General features: G+C 48.7%; 1 protein-coding gene across 5 annotated transcripts in view; it reads right to left on the bottom strand.

Annotated features, from left to right (window-relative positions):
- Positions 1-3,427: 3,427 nt before the first annotated feature.
- SLCO2B1 (solute carrier organic anion transporter family member 2B1) overlaps positions 3,428-17,323 on the bottom strand; it is a 62,397-nt gene continuing 48,501 nt past the window's right edge. For 2 of the 5 annotated variants that reach the window (XM_037377109.1, XM_037377108.1), the window contains 7 exons: positions 17,059-17,223; positions 15,274-15,466; positions 14,266-14,422; positions 8,992-9,161; positions 7,092-7,156; positions 6,295-6,415; positions 4,687-5,239 (listed from right to left, as the gene is read on the bottom strand). In XM_037377109.1, coding sequence (XP_037233006.1) covers positions 5,065-5,239; positions 6,295-6,415; positions 7,092-7,156; positions 8,992-9,161; positions 14,266-14,422; positions 15,274-15,466; positions 17,059-17,223 — 1,046 coding nt within the window. In that variant the 3' untranslated portion in view covers positions 4,687-5,064. Of the gene's footprint in view, positions 5,240-6,294; positions 6,416-7,091; positions 7,157-8,991; positions 9,162-14,265; positions 14,423-15,273; positions 15,467-17,058; positions 17,224-17,323 lie in introns of all 5 variants that reach the window. The other 3 variants (XM_037377106.1, XM_037377104.1, XM_037377107.1) reach the window with 3 other exon arrangements.

Raw genomic sequence — 17,323 nt, 5'->3', positions numbered from 1 at the left:
CTGTGAGAAAGCCAAACCACATGGTGGCCAGCACCAGAAGGACCTTGAGGAACGTTTTTATCCCCTACACTCAGTCCTGGTGATCCCACACGTGGGATATAGTGTGAAGTTTGGGTTCCCCAGTTCAAGAGGGATGGAGCTAAAACAGAGAGGGCCTGGGGGGGACCTGGGGCACATGGTCAGTGGGAAGAGGCTGCAGGATCTGGTTTGTTTAGTCAACCCAAAAGGATGCTAAGGGCGATTTAATGCCACCCTACAGCTACCTAAAGGGTAGAGAGGACAGATCTAAACTGTTTTCAGCCACAAAAGAAAGCATAACAAGGGGCAACAGCCCCAACGTGATTTGGGCAGCTCATGCTGGACACTAGGAAAGGCATTTGTCACCAGAAATGTGGTGCAGGCCTGGCACCAGGGAGGCTGTGGCATCTCCATCCTTGGAGGTTTTTCTAGGTCAGGTCAAAGTCATGGCTACCTTCATCTAGTGCTGGTGATGATCTTGCTGACTAGATGACCTACAGAGGTCTCTTAGAACATTTCTGTGATACTGACCTTTAAGACAGGACATCGGAGATCTTGAGGGGCTCCTACAATGCTACATTTAGTGACTGGTTAACTGGAGGCTGCAATGCACTGGAGACCAGCCACCACGACCACATTAAAAACATATGTACAAAGAGTGCCAGCATATGATGAAAAGATGCTGCAGACCACAGAGGAATTTGCAGGGGTTGATATGAACAGGGTGACCTGACAGCGGTAACTGCGCAAAAGCGGCTCCCAGCCTTGGAGCTATTTTCCTGCAGAGCTGTCTGTTAACCAGCTTGCTGCCTCTGCTGGAACTGGTGCCACCCACCTAACCTCCTCACAACTTGAAAAGCTCTCTTGTAGTTTGGGAAATAGCCTTTGCTCCTGTTTTAATACATCCTTTTGATCCTGTGCAATTCTCGGCAGCCCTAAAAGCACTCTTCCGTATTCAGGTCTGTGACCCCTGGTATTACAAAGTGCTGCACGGAAACATCCAGTGCATCCAGTTCCTGAGCCGGACATCTTTCCTGTACCTGCCTCACCATAGGTTATCTCCTTTAGCCTTCCTGGACCACAAAGGAGCAAGATTGAAGAAAGTCAATGGAGTTATGGCCCAGCTGGAATGACTGATGTTAACCTCCCCTGTGCGATTTATGGCTGTTGCCTAAGACATACCCTTAAGTGCTTTGTAAAATCTATTTTAAGCTATCTCCAGGGGAATATCTCCTCTGGGGAAAACCTGGCAAAGCATAACAGCACCGGGTGGATTTTGCTGAGGCTACACCTTCCTTTGCTTTCTTTTTTGTAATCCTCCTACCTGCCTGCCCCTTGCTCTCCATCAAACACTCCTCCTCTTCCCTTGGTGCTGACAACCTTTTCATATTTCCTGGGGTTTATGTCCCTCCCTGCTGACAGCAGGAACTAGCCTTTTTAATCTTCTCTTGCAAGTCAGTCCCTTTCAACAGTGTTCTAGAATAGGAGGGGAAAGGGAAAAAGTGATTTTATTTCTCTTTATAGAAACTCCAGCCCAAATTAATGGAAATTACCATGGCAAAAGCATAATAACAGGCTTATAGTTGACCACAAAGCTAAAATACACAGTTTGCAATTGCCTTGGATGCTTACCCACAGGGAACCCTCCTTTGCTGGATGGGTAATGAGAAAAGGAAGAATTCAGGCTGAACCAGTTTGTGCATTGCCTGAGAAAAATCTCTATACGATGTGATAGGAGTTTTCCAAGTGGAAAATGGATGTGGAGTCCCAAGCCCAGCAGTGACAACAGGCCATGCTGGGAGTGAACTGGCCAGGCCATCCTGCGGGTTGCTCCTGCATCCATTGTGAGCCCAGCAGACCTGGCCATCGCTCCAGTCAGACGGCCGAGGGACAGTGCAGCCTGCCTGTCACCTGAAATAGCACCGCGAATCCAAGGGACATCATTGAACTTGCTGTTCATTTTTGCATGGTGCTGTTTGTGAACAAACTTACAAGACAAATTGCTGTTAAGGGTGGGTTTTCTCCCCCTTTTTCTCCCTCCTTTCTACAAGCAACACCACTGCTTTGGTAATCATGAGGATTAAGAAACAGCTGATGCAATCTGGGGGGCTTTCAGAAAGGCTGCACAGTTGTCCTTTGAGGGTGTTTTGTAGTTTAACCCCAGCTGGCAACTAAGCTCCACACAGCCGCTAGCTCCTTCCCCCTTCCCGGTGGGATGGGGGATAGAATCAGAAAGGTAAAAGTTGGAAAACTCTAGTGTTGAGGCAAAGACACTTTAGTAGGTAAAGCAAAAGCCACGCATGCAAGCAGAACAAGGAATTAATTCATCTCTTCCCATGGGCAGGCAGGTGCTCAGCCATCCCCAGGGCAGCAGGGCTCCATCACGCCTAACGGGGACTTGGGAAGATAAACACCATCACTCCAAATGTTCCGCTCTTCCTTCTTCTTCCCCCAGCTTGATATGCTGAGCATGATGCCATATGCTATGGCATATCCCTTGGGTCAGCTGATGTTCCCTCCGACCTCCTCGTGCCCCCCCAGCCTGCTCACTGGTGGGGTGAAGAGCAGAGACCTTGACTGAGTAAGCACTGCTCAGCAGTAACTAGAACATCCCTGAATTACCAACCCTGTTTCCAGCACAAATCCAAACACGTGGCCCCATACCAGCTACTGTGAAGAAAATTACCCCAACCAAAACCAGCACGGTCCCGCTCTGATTGATAACAGGAGAAGTCTAAGTGCTAGGCTCTGCAAGAGCACAGCTACGCCCTGTGCCTGTCCCCACCACTGCCCAACAGCCCGGCAGGGCAAACCCAGCAGCACAGGATGAGCAAAGGGTCGGCAGCAATTCTGCAGAAGGATTGCACCAGCCGACCAAAACTCAGAGCCCAGGACTCCTTGGATCTCTGCAGTGGCCACCGACCAGGCTGTGCTGCTCTGGTGCTCAGGGATGGTCTGGTCCCCATCTGAACTCCGCTGTCCTAATGGTAGGGAGGTGCAACTTTTCTGACTTTATAAAGTCATCCTGCAACCCTATCCAGGCGTGTTGCTGGCAAAGCACACTGCAGCTCTTGGCTTTCCTCACCGTAATATGAAATGAATTGTGATGTTATTAGTTTGTTGTGGTTTGGAAAGTACCTTGGAGTGACTTGAGTTGTGCTGAACAAGGCAGGAAACTGCCAGCGAGCCAAGGGCTTGTGCTTAGCCAGGAAAGAACCTTCTTCCCCGCCGGATGCAGGGAGGATGCCACAAATTCATGGGCTGCCGAGAGCTGGAGGGACCACTGTGAACATCATGGACTGTCTCTTCCCTGCTTTTTCCCAAAGAACCTCATTCTTATTCCACACCTGGTAACAGTCTGGTCTAGAAACAGATGCTACCTAGTCATGGCTTGAAAACTGAGAAGAGTGCAAACCCCCCCCAGATTTGGCCTTCCAATGCTCATGGTTAGGACACGCTACTCATCCTTCCTTGAATAGGTCCACCTACACCTCCTCAGCATCCACTCACACGTCTGTCTTCTAACACCTTCTTATAAGCCAAAAGTCACTTCTGTGTGTAGGTACCCATGAACAGGGCTGTAGAATCTCTTAACCAGCTCATCAATGAACAAAAGGCAATGGACAAAAATATGTTAAAAAAGCCTAATAAAATAAAATAAAATAAAATAAAATAAAATTAGCCTCCTACTCTGAAGGATCTTAATTGGGTCTCTCAAAACAGCTGGGCAAACAGTGGTGAAATATCTAAACCAGCCACTTAACCACTGCACCTTCCACCTTCTACCACCTTACTTCTCTGCACACCCCAGACCTTATGGTAGGACTACTCACCAGGGTGTGAGGAATTAATGAATTTTCTCCACCATGTATCTTTTTTCTTTTGCGCATATTTGGGCTGAACTTAGAATTTTTGGTTTCTCTACCGGATTCCATTCTGCAGCCAAAAAATACAAGTTACCCAATGTTCTGTGGTTTCACACTGATGATATGAGACCAGGAACACAATTTGTGCTTGGGTGCAAAGGAGCCTTAAGATGGGAAGAATGCAGAAAATAGAGGCAGCTGCACCAAAATAAAACCAGACTCGACTTTCACCTCATAATTACAGCTGCATCTGACAGTAACCCCTTCAAAGAGCACAGCATGGCTGCCTGGCTCTGTGGTCAAACAACTTCACTGCAAGTTCTGCCCAGTCTGCAAGAGGGCTGGATTCAACCTCCCTCTATGGTCCTGCATTCCTGAGAAAAGTTCTGCTTTTGTCAAACTGGAAAATGGGAGGGAGCCTTAACACTCACATGCTTCAATAAGTTCCTGTGATAAGTACTGATGATGCAAAAATAAAAATTATTGTTATTACTGCAAAATGTGGCCATGCTGCCAAAGCTCTACGAGTCTGTGGGTGCTGGAGTTTCTCTCCCAGGCGAGATCTGCAGTTCCTTCTGATGTCCTCCCTGCCCAGCACCCTCATCCCTCCTTGCCACCAAAGCAGCATCTACACAGCAGCTGGGAAAGCATGTGAGTTGATCCTTGCAAAAATCCCATCAATGTCAGCTGGTACTGGATGAAGCCTTCAAGGAAGAAAGGCCATCTAAGACTGCAAGAACAAAAGGAAGAAGTTAACTGACATGTTGGGGGCTACAGACAGACCATCATTTATGGAGATGTATGGGTTCACTAAAAAAAATTTTCTTAAAAATTATTTATTTTAAAAAATCCAAACACAAACCCTTTCAGCTATATGGTTAACGCCCAGAGCTGGCATCACGGAGACTGTCAGAAGGAACAAATGCTTTGGAGGACATAAATCCAGAAGACTGCAGTGTCCAAAGGTTAATAAATGTGGACTAATCCATGTGAAGGAGCAAGCTGCATCATGGAGGTGGAGAAGGCAGGCATAGAACAGTACATGGCAGTACAGGAATAGTGCACCCCACCCAGAAGGTTAGGAAGCAGCCCCATCGTCCACATCCTTCACAGTTCAGGTGTGGAGTGATTCACATGGCTTCACCTGCCCAGACATGGATTGTAATTCACATTTTTGGTGTCACACTTTGGATTCTGGGCTCTTTCTGGAGTTTCCTGCCAGTTTCTCCTTCTCTGGGTCTGCCTTTGTCTCTGCTGCATTGCTGGCTTCCCTCTCCTGCCGTCTGAGAATCACATACACGGTCACGAAGCACAGAAAAGCACCCACCTCAAAGAAAAACTGGAGACCAAGGTACCTGTGAGGTGGAAACACAATAAGTCAGGGTATCAACATTCCTATGTGCACCAAGCACCAACACCTGATGTCCCAGGCACCCAGCAAACACTGAACATGGGGGAACATGGGGACGGGCTCCTTGGGCACATTCAGCACTGGGCAAGCGACTGCTGCAAGCCTGGGTCCCAAGAAGGGTGGGAAGAGGAGGCGGACGAGCTATCAAGATGCATTTGTCCTTGGCGTTACATTAAGACACCGTATCTCCTGGTAAGCAGGAGGCATATAAAAACATATCTTGGGGTTGAGGGTGAATAGGACTTGCTGCAGCTACTGGTCAGTGAGTCATTCAACAACAGTGAACTTACAATGGGGATGGAAGACCACCTACAACTCCCTTCCAGCCTCCCCACAGCGCATGGGCTGGATTTGGTGTCTTCTGCATGTTGGGCTGGGCTGTTCTGGTGGAAGATGAACCCCAGGGTGCAAGGCACCCTGCACAGACCCTGCACCACCTCACAGGCATCTTTGAGGCTGGGGTCACCCTTGCTGCTGCATTACCTCCATGGAGGAGGTGTCAGGACAGGCTGCTTGTATCAGTGCTGGTAAAATGAGTAATTAGAGCATCACACAACAGCCCAGCTTGGAAGAGACCTCAGGAGATCATCTGGTCCAAGATTTTGTGGGAAAGGGAGCCTAGATGAGGTTATCTAGCACTTTGTCCACTTGCTTCTTGAAAACCTCCAGTGATGAGGACTCGACCACATCCCTGGGGAGGTTGTTCCAGCAAATGGTTGTTCTCATTTTAGTGCAGGGAGTGCTTCTGGAAGTGGACCTCTGTGGTCTGTAGCAGTAAATTACCATCATCCTTGGGAGGGTTTTGGCCTGGACTGATGACTGTCCAAACCATTCCTGGGCACTGCTGGGAGTTAGCACAGGCCAGGGGGATGTGAGTCTCCCCATTTGCTTACCATGACATGCACAACAACTCATCCCACGTCGGAGGTGGCCTGATGCCACATTCCCCCTGGGTTTCCCTCTGTAGCCTCAGCCCTTAGCCTGACTGCTCATCCCTACCTTTGCCTGAAGAGGTTATTGTCATAGTATCTGCAGGCTGCCCTCCTGTCGCACTTCTTCTCCCAGAGGATGCAGGTCGTGTCGATGGCGCTGCCATACAGAACGGGTCCCGGCATCCATGCTGGAAGCAGAGGGTCAGAGGGGACTTTCTTATGTGATGGGAGCGCCTTTCCTGGGACAGACCCAACCCTGGTTCTTTTCCCATGTGCTAAGGGATTGGAAAGTCCCACAAAGCCGCTGGTCCTGCGCAGCACGCCAAGGGCTAGCTGTGCATTTGCACACAAGGTGCAAGACAGTCCTTCTTTCTCATTGCTCTTTGATAAGGGACCATCGCTCATCCCGGGAACGATGCTCAACTCCTTCATGCACTGTGCATGCAAGCACCTTCCCACAACTGCAGTGGCATATTCCAGGGGCCTCCAAGTGAACATGGATTTTCACCACAGGAAAAATAACTAGTGGGCTCACAGGACATGATTTGCAGCCACCTGACGGGCTGGAGGCAAACAGCAGTATCTGAACACAGCCAAGGGCTGCCCTCCTGGACCTAAGCTTATTCCCTGCCCTCTTTTATTTAGCTGCGTAGGTGTACCCCCACAGAGATGCTCGTCCCTCCCCACCATGTGCAGCCTTCCAGGCCCTGCAGGGAAGCATCTTTCCCTGGCTTAGGACAGACTTTGGCCAGCTGAATAAACAGTACTTCTGCAGCCCTGGAGCTGCTCAGGGATAAAATCCCCATGCACCCCCAGGAGCTGCCATGATTTTCTAGGATGGCATTTCAACACATATTAATTTACCTAAAACTCTCAGCAGCATGAACTGTATCCCAACAGCAAATGATTTGTCTTCAGGATGGATGCTCCTGAAAAACAAAATGGAAATGTGTGTCCCCTCTGGCAATTCTGCAAAGAGGGATGTTTCCCTCCCTGGCATCACACAAAGGTTTGCAGCACCTCACTCAAAAATTCATCCTTCCACCTGACCACCAAGGACCCCTGGCAGCTCCCATTTACATCAGCAAAAATGATGAAGGGCTAGAAATTCATTAGGGCTAGAAATAGAAGCTTACCACCGTCTTTTCTTAGCCTGAAAAACCTACCGAACTCCATGAGAGGCAGGGAGGAGCTCAGCTAAGTATTTTTGCTTTTAATTTAAAGAATCCACGTGAGTAAAACACAAACAGAAACCAATATAGCCGCTGGCTCTGCCAAACACAAACAATAAAAGGGATATTTTTTGTAACTGAAGAAGTGATTTACCCGTGGAGGAAGTGGCTTTTTTTGAGGTGGGGTGCCCCAGCATATATTTCAGTGGTACCACAGTTTTCTGAAATAAATATTTCAGACTGTGGTTCCTGCTGGGGTCACACATGGGGGAGGACTGGGTGGCAGAGGACCTCCAGGTCAGCACACCTCCAAGGACTCAGCTTCCCTTCCCTCTCTGACTGCCTGGTGTACACGTAGCTCACTCTTGGCAGAAAAAGGAGATTTAAAAATACCTGGCCGTCAAGGTAAAAACAGGCTTTAACCACAACTTTTCCCTAAAAAGCAACTGTTTGGAGTGCTTCGACCACAGAAACAAGCTTGGAAATATCATTTATAGACTAACACAGAGATTCCCCTATGGATTTCCCCTCTCTCCCCACACAGCCCCCCCCACACCCTCAGCCTTTCCTGCTCATCCCAGGCTCCAGCCCCACCAGTCTGGGGCTCGTGTGGAAGCTGGCTCCAGCCTGCCCCATGGGCAACTTTCCAAGGCTGTGAGAAACCAGAGTTCTCATAGCTTCTCTGCCCTGGCAAGGCAGGCTGTATTCAAGCGAGATCCATGAGAAGAAAGGAAGGTAATTAAACTCCTTAACAGAGAGCTGCATTAAAATGTGCCAAAGTACTGCTGTGCTAAATTAATGCCGAGTTATTGGTGCATCTCGTTACTGAGGTATCAGCTATGGGTGGGGAGAAGGAACAGGATGGCTGTTGGACCTGGAAGTTGTGCTGATACCAGGAATAGGGGGTGCTGAGGACAACGTGGGGTTCCTATGAGCCCCACGGTGGACGTGCTGTGGGGGCCTGGCATGGTGTGACACCCACCCACCCACCGGCTGCTCCCTCCTTAAGCCTGTTGGTGAGCACCAATGCTGCCTGCAAGAGCAATCAGCCATGCAGCACTGGTGGTTCCATGGCAAAGCCTCCAGCAGCCCAAGGTCTCCGCTTGCTGCTAAACTCTGCAGGGATCAGCAGCCACAGCCAGAGAGACCTTGAAAGAGCCTCTGTAGTCTTAGGGCAGCAGGAGCTCTGTTAGTGCAGGGTCTACAGGAGCAAGTCCTGAAGGTCTCTCCTGCTTCAGGTCCTGGAAATGCTCAATGCTTCTGGCCAGACCTGCTGTGCCAGGTCTTTGCTAGCAAAGTACAGCCTGCTCTTGAGCCATGCATAGCCTAGAAGATGGACAACCACATGAGCTGCCAGATGACAGGAGCAGGGAAGCCCTGTTCCCTGTTCCCTGCGACAACTCGTGCAAAACCCATGTAAAAACAAAGGGAGGAACTGGGCATGAGGTGCAATATAGGGCTGATCTAACCTTCCAGTCCCTCAGCTGGAGAAAAACTTCTTCCTCAATTCAAGGACCCCTTGGTTTTCCAAACACCACCTCTGGATGCTTTTTCTGGCTGCACCTAGACCACGGCCAAACCAGTCTGCTCACCTGAGGATGAGCATGAAGGATGGCGTGTGGGACATGCTGGCGAGGATCCCTGCCAGGCAGGACAGGACCACAAAGGGCAGGAAGAGGTGGAAGCAGTCGGTGCCACAGGTCCCGGGCTTGGCGAACCCCGCGAGCCCGTTTTTGGAGATGCAGCTGCAGTTGGTGTAGTTCTGCAAAGAAGAGAGAAAACCCAAAGCTACTCGTCCGCTCAAAGCTATGGAGATACCAGGAATAGCTGCCAGCTGTCATAGGAAGGGAGGGTGTTTAGGTTTTGTCTGTAAATAATTAGCAGTAATTAGCACTCAACACTTCAGGGAGCAGGGGGTGGAAAAAAAGAAACATACAATGAAGCTGGCTGGGGATAACAGACTGAGTGGATGAGAAAACACATATTGCCATGCCCACTTCCAGCCTTCCACACGCTGTCATCTCTGACAGGAGGTCCCAGTCCCCAGTAGGAGATATCACACAGGTGAGCACACACAGCTGATGGGGAAGCTGGGACCACCACAGTACCTTGGTTCATCTCCCTGTACTTCCAGAGGCACCTGGAAATGCTCCTTACCCAGACACATCCTTGCCCTGTTGGTGTGAGCCCCAGCAATGCCTCCCCACCCTCTGCAGCAATCCTACGCTTGTGCTCCCAGCCCCGTGTTGCACGCCTGTTGTGCGCTGAAGATGCCTACACATAATGTAAGCTTAACGTTATCGTTTGCCAGCTGAACACTTTGGCATCCTGCATAAATCTGGGGTTTTGGCATGGACAAATCTCACCCACAGCTAATAAAACATTGAAGCCTGATGTGAGCTTACACACCTGTGTTCCATCTTTTGGAGGAAATAGCTGGGGAGCATCCTGGGCTCCATCACCTGTACCCAGCTTGTCTCCTGCTGAGAGACCCTTCATCCAGGGGCTACGTGTAGAGCAGAGCTGGCAACCGAGGCCAGAGCCCAGGCTCAGGGGGGCACTAAATCAGAAAACACTTGCTAGGGGAAAATGCAAAATCTCACCTTTGAGAGAGGATCATAAATAACTGGCACAGCATTAGCAAAGGAAAGATGCCCTAGGGCAAGGGATATGGATTTTTTTCTTTTCCTCCAGAATTTAGTCACAATTTTCTCTTTTCTTAACAAGAAATGTCTTTTTTTTTGAAAGAGACCTTTAAATAAAATGAGCAGGATCTTATTGTTGCCGGAGGGGGACAGATTCATGCCGGGATGGCAGTTTGCACAAGGTGATCTCAGAGACAGAGGCAGCCCAGGGTCTCCCAAATCCCCATTCCTACATCACTGCCTGGGGAAGTGGCATGGGTGACACCCATAAAAGAGACCCACAAGGCTGAGAGCACAATGTGGGGGGAGATTTGGGATGAAAAGGCATGTAATTCCTCCTCCTTCCTTTAGGAAAGAAGATTTAATATTTTAAATTAAGACTGGGATTTATCTTCTTCAGCCATCTGAAATGAACTAAATCAAACTCATCATCTGGGCTCCTTCTGCAGTCATGGAGGGAGAGGTGGGTCTCCAGAGGACCCACCACAGAGAAGTGCCTATGATAGCCGAGATTAATTTGGGCCAAAGCAGTTAACAAAAATGCAATTAGATAAATTCAAACTTGCTTGATCTCTGTGACCACTACCTTTTCCAGAGAATCACAGTCACGACATTAAGGGGACTCGTACAAAGCCAAATGGAGACCAAGGGCTGGAGATACACGTGGTGGAGGCACAAGGCAGAGCTCTTCCCCTTTCATTCAAAACCTTGGAGGATTTTAGAGCAGGGAGCATGACCCTGGTTGCAAAAACCTCTGAGCAGCGGGGACAAGCCACAAAGCCACCAGTGGCCCATCTCTGTGAGACGCATCGTCTGGGCAGCAGTGCCACAAGGCTGACGCAGCCCCAGGGCTAGGCAAACCACCCAGTGAAGTGGGGAGAGGAGAATAACGGAGAGCAGCCCTGAAACCAGGGCTGTGGTTTCTGGGCAGGAGCAGGCAGCTGGGTGGCACACAGCCAGCCCCGGGTTTTTCAGGGCTGTGCGTCAAACTTCCCCAAAGTACCATTTAGCAATTGTTTTCTTAAGAGAGAAAGCTGTTCACATTATACTCTGCCTGATGCTGCCTTATTTAATCCTTTTTTTTTTTTTTTTTTTTTTTTTCTTCCAGCTGGGACCTTCCTGTATCCTAAATTTTGGGGGTTGCGCTGACCAGACCAGACCAGACCAGACTCAGCTGGCAGCAGGGAGACGTCCCCACTCCCATCCATGGCAATGCACGATGAAAACGGAGCAAGGCTCAGAAACCCAGAAGCCCATGGCACAGAGATTCCTGCAGTCCTAGGGGAGCTTCCATGGCCACCTCACTCCAACAGGTCATGCTGGACCCAAACAAACAGCAAAGCACTAAAAAGCTGTCACTGCCAGGGAGCAAAGTTTGTAGGCTCCTGCCGTTGCCCATGAAATTTGGGGACATCGGGCAATGCAAAGAGCAAATCGCTTTCAGTGCACGAAGGCTTTCAAATGAGAGTATTAAAGCCAAGCTTGCACCATGCAAGCCTTCTCTGGAAGGGCTGCAGCAAAGCTAAGCACAAAATTGTAGGTTTTTCTGCACAGTGGGAGGTTTTCTAGAAACCCAGGCATTTGGGACACGGAAAGCAGTGGGCAATGAGTGCTGCAGGTCCCTGCTCTGGCAAAGAGGTGCTGAAAATGGTAAGAACAGTGTAATGCAGCAGAGAAAGCAGGAGCTGAAAGAATGCCATAACCTATTTTTTTTTTCTTTTATGCAACAGGTACTACCCAAGAGGGTCTGAGGTTGCTCTGCAGACACCTGAGCTCAGCTCCTAGTCCAGCATGATAAAGGAGCAGGGCTCAGCATCTGTAGCCACATCACTGCATGCCACGAGCTCCCATCCCAGGCAGGTGCAACGTGCTCCAGCTACGACGTGCTGGCACATGGCTCAGTATTTATACCAACCTACCAAGACACAGTCCCTGTGCAGGAGAACCTCTCACACAACTCAGATTGGGTCAAGCTGCATCAGTAGGTGGAAAGAAGATTCAGCAAGTTATCTTAGTGCTAAAGGAAGAATTAATGCTGGCTTTACCAAGTAGTGTTTGCATGGCACCATCAAGGGAGCCCTGATTTTGCTCTAACGTGTGGCTACACATAATTATATGTATAATGAGTGCAGGAGTGGGTCACACTCAGGAGCACAGGGTGCCAAAGGGCTGGAGGCATCTTTGAGAAGGAAGAAACAGTTGAAAAGGATCTGCTGTACAAAAGGCAGGTACAGGGATGCATAAAAGTATGTTTGGGACTAAGGTCTGGCAGAAAATGTAATTGTTACTAAAATGAAGTGTTGTTAATTAACAAAATGCTGCTAAAAAGTGCCCAGACAGTCCCATGCTGCCATGCATATCCTGTGCCAAGAACACAGCGGAAAACTACTCACCCTATATGAATTGCTAACTTTTTTCAGATAGGTATTTGAATTGGCAAAGATTTCCATACTATTTATTTGTTGAACCGTATTGACTGGAGACCAGACAGACAATTGGCACTGTGAAAACTCAGCTCTGTTGGGGTTTTGGTAGCAGGCAGGGAGGAGCAGAGGAGAGAGAAGCACAGGGCAGCGAAATAACCCTGCCAGGTCTGCAAATCAAGGGTAAGCCCAGAGCAAACCCCATTTCTCTAGCCCTTGCATCGGGACTCTCCTGCTAAGTTATCCTCTCATGCAAGACGTGTGCCTTGACAACTGGCACTTGGGGAGGGGATGCAAGCTGCAACTAGAACATAACTTTTTAAGCTGCAAATCTGCAGTCTGAAAGGTGGATTAACATTACTCCAATGAGGCCCTCCCAGAGCATTCACTGGAGGTCTGCTAAATGTCACTGCTGCGTGCACTGGGGCAATGGTCCCTCCAGGCCTGGCTTGCCCAGAATATACAGAGTTGCTCCCAGAGTCTCCAAAAGCAAGATTTATCTCCTTTCTCTTGATCTATAGATGTAGCATAGCTAAAATGAATTATATGATGGAAACACCCAGGCTGCTTCTGCAACTGTAGGTATCAGTTGAGCGTTTTCAGCTGGTATTTCCCCTCACTCTGCAGGGAGGGAGTTTGGACCAAGTGTAGTTTTGCATTTTGCTTCAGCAAAAAAATTTAAATAATTAAATTATTCATTCTAGGCTTTGAACAGTATTTTAGGTAAAGGCCAAACAAAAACTATGGGGTAAGCACTATGGGTGATACCTGCTGCAAGACATCAAGGTATGTGAAAATGTGTACCACATGCACTGATATTTTGCCTTCACAACCCTCGAAAAATGGAAACACTCGGACTCCATCGAGTTTCAGGGAACTTTGGGCATGTGATGCCTTAATTGGGAGCCTGGTTTCATAGAACCACAGAATGGTTGGGTTGTAAGGGACCTTCAAGACCATACAAGTCCCTACCAGGGGCAGGGCCCCCTCCCCCCAGCCCAGGCTGCTCCCAGCCCCGTCCAGCCTGGCCTTGAGCCCTGCCAGGGATGGGGCACCCACAGCTGCTCTGGGCAGCCTGGGCCAGCGCCTCGCCGCCCTCACGGGGAAGGGTTTCTTCCTCATATCTAATCAGTAGGTCAAGGATCATAGATGGGGCAATTCATAGCAGGAGCCTTCTGGAGGTGGGCTGCCTCACCCTGCTGAGAAACATCCACTTGAGTGGAGAGCATGGAGGAACATCCACAATCAACATCCCTTGAGTACAAGAGGCATCCATGGATGTGAGGTCATGCTAGGTGCTGAGATTGGCCCTTCCGTACCGCCCATCCTCCTGTCCCACCACAGGAAACACAGCTAAGAAAGGTGACCTTGTTGGTGACCGTTTAGGGGTGAAGGGAAAGCAAAAGGCAAAAAGTCCACTCAAACTGCTAGGTAGCAAGGGAGATACTGAAACTAGGGTTTGTGGAGCAAAACCTGACCTTGAAAGGAGCAGTGGATGGGGGAGGACACCTTGACATCCTCCAAGGCTGGATACCTAAAAAGGTTTCTGCTTGCTGCCTTGGCCAAGGACCTCTACTGGCAAGGACTGCATTAAGCTGGAGAGCGCTAAGAGACACCAGGGTTTTCCTGGGACATTCTCAGCCTTCCCCTGTTCATTTCAAAGGGTCATGCCCAACACCAGGAGCTTGTCCAACGCTAACAAACATCAGAAAACCTAATTGCCAGACTTGAGTACTGCATTGGTCGTCCCTCATTAGCCATCCCAAGGCAGGACACGAGCACAGTGGAAATGACTCACCAAGACCGAGTTGTCTGCATCAATATTTATGACTCTGCAGCCAGCAGAACAGGGTGAGATGTATTCAATAGCGTTAGAGCCGCAGATGGGGTTATAGGCTTTCTCAGGGCAGTTACACTGGAGGTTACACTCCAAGGTGTGGTGTCCAACTTCAGAGCTACAGCAGGAAGAAAATATTAATCCATGGTATTGAGCATCATTAACATGCATCTTATACAGGAAATATACTGCACGTACATTGAGGTTAGTAAAGAAACGCTTGATTGTTTAACAAAACCTTCCCCATATGCAAGTGATGACCCACAGAAATTCCACTTTAACCCCACAAGCCTGCGCTCTGCCTGGGCAACACATGCTGACCACAAATGGTTAAGGGAGTCACCCACTTACTTCAACAGTTGGGCTCGGTAATCTTAAAGGCCTTTTCCAACCTAAACAATTTTATGATTCTGTATTTGGCCCCAAATGTGGAGCCTTGGGGTATTTGCAACAGCACGCTGTGGGAGGCGGTGAGCTGAGGGCTTGGATAAGCTTCCACCGAGACCACGGGATGCTGAACGTGTGATTTTACAGAAGCCATTCCCTTGAGGGAAGACAAGAAGGTCCTGCTGGTGTTTAACGGTAGAGAGAAGCAGCCACAGCTCTGAAGGTGTGATTCCAGGGCTGGCCCCTGCCCAGATTATTCACCTGTGAGTAACATGCCACACTTGCCAAGAAGAAATTTTAATCTTGTGCGGTTTGTGCCAAAAACCATGTTCATTTAAGGTTTCACAACCAGTCATGAAGTTAGAAGGAGTAAGGACGCAGCAGATTAAGTGTTTATTCACAAAAGCATTAATTTTAGACTTATTTTGTCACCATTAACTGTTTCTCATGAAGGAATAAACACATTTCTGGGCATTCTGCTTAGCTCCCACCTCCACCCTGAGGAGTGCAGCTGGGGATGGGGTGTCCCCACAGCCCTAGGAATGACCCACTCATGCCCAGCCTAGCTGGAGATGTCGGTACCTCTCGCTGTAGGTAATGCCTGCAACCTTCTGCGTGGGGCAGCCGAGGAAGAGGAGGGGGAAAGCCATGAGCAGGCAGAGGAACATGCCGAGGACGCATATGGCGCTGCATTGCCTCAAGGACATCTGGAACCGCTTCAGGATGGCACCACCCACAATGATTCCGACCATCGCCCCAGGGATGTTCACAGCACCTGGGGAAAGAAAGGTAGGTCCTATACCTTGTTTTCCATCCTCCAAGCTGTATCCGTCCCTTCATTATAGCAAAGGCCTGGAGGATTTGTTGTTGGGTTCCTCTTTTTCAGCATGGGTGATCTGGAGGGGATCAGCGGTTTTGCGGGGACTGCTGGAATAATGCTAAAAAAGAACAGCTTTGCCAAAACAGCAGGATCCCACAGCAAGCTGGCTGCCTTATGTATCCATGCGTGGAAGATGTAGAGAGCAGTGAAAAGCTATGCTTCAGCCAGCAAATGTGATTTTTTTAGTGTAGACAGGAGAAAATATCAAGTAAACCCAGAGAGGATATGTAATTTCTGTGTAATGCAGTAATGTGCCCACTTCTGTGGCCATCATTGTGAAACTGTGAAGGTTTCCATGACAGGCTTGGCATTTTGCAAAACACACCTTTACAATGGGATACAAAAGTGCAGATACAGAAGTGCAATCTATTTAATTCAACAAAGGCTCAACGGGGAGGTTGCTTTGAGCCCATAAATACCCACACAACGAAGGGATTTCCAACTACAGAAAGCTTTTTGATTTCACAGAATAAGGCAAAGCAAGAATCAGTAGCTGGGAACAAAAGCTAGATAAATTTGTCCAAGAAATATGGTGCATGTCCTCAACAGAGCAGATAAATCAAGCCTGGGAACAAGTCAGCAGGGCAGACCAGTGGAGGACACCACTGCTTCAGCATTTAACCTTTCTGCCTGTACTTAGCCGGGGTTGCTGGGCTCTGCCAGTCTGCTCCGCTCGCTTTCTTCTGACTTATTCATTGCAGACTTCAGAAGACTCTTTCTCTGAGGATGCATGCTGTTTGTTCAAAACTATATTTTAAATACTTCTGTGTCTGGGCCTCTGAACTCTCCAGCTGATTAAAAGAGTAGGATTTTATTCTTCATATTTTTATTACCGTGAGAAGATCGCACAGGGAGACCTCAGGCTCGGACAGGATATTCTGGATGTTACAATACAAGCAAAAGCAGTCTGATGTGATGAGCACATATCCTGCTTAATACTTGTTATTTTCCTTCAGGACACTACCAACAGCAAGCAACGTTACAAGTCTGACTACAACAAACATTTTGAAGAGTTCAGACACGATCAGGACACCATCTGACTGGCCTCTTGCTGCAAAGCATCTTCAAAATGCATGCATACACTTCTGCAGCTTTTAATTTTATTGACTATCCACTTTTTAAAGGACCCTTAACCCAATGATCGATGTAAAGTAATCCCTGCTACAGAAACATGCGCAGTTCCTATCTGATCCTTCTCTGCTTCCTTGATGCAATGAGTTGGTTTCCTCTTCTTGATTACAGGGAACAGCTTTAGATAGCAAACATTTCTCTGGGTCTGAAAAGAGTTTTTTTCTAGCAAGCTCAGGCTGCAGTGTAAGGGGAGGAAAGTAGATAGTAGCTGAAAAAGCATACGGACAAGGGCCTCGTGCCACGTCTGTCTGAGGCAACGGAAGGAGACTGGCAGCTCCAGAGGTGCTTCTTAGTAATCTCTAGATTATTCTCTAAGAGGTACTCAAAAACTGGCAAGCCTTGACAGCAACACTTACCAATGATCATGTTGGCCAAGGACGCCGTGAGGGAGAACTGTCTCTCCAGGAACTTCCCCATGAATGTTGCTAAACCAGCAACCATGGCAGAGAGGTTGACCTGAGCCAACACCACCAGCAGGTAGACGGGATGACGCAGGTTCCTCAACAGGACCAGAGGAAAATCTGAAAGAAAAAGGAGAAGCCTGATGCACAAAGACGAGGTGTACAGCAAAATATTAATCCATGGAAAGTGGCAAAACCTTTACTTTCCCTACATATTTTT

Source organism: Falco rusticolus, chromosome 2 (genome assembly GCF_015220075.1).
Source record: "Falco rusticolus isolate bFalRus1 chromosome 2, bFalRus1.pri, whole genome shotgun sequence".
NCBI classification, from domain to species: domain Eukaryota; kingdom Metazoa; phylum Chordata; class Aves; order Falconiformes; family Falconidae; genus Falco; species Falco rusticolus.
Note: the sequence above shows the minus strand (reverse complement) of the source record. Positions and strands in the feature narration are given on the sequence as shown.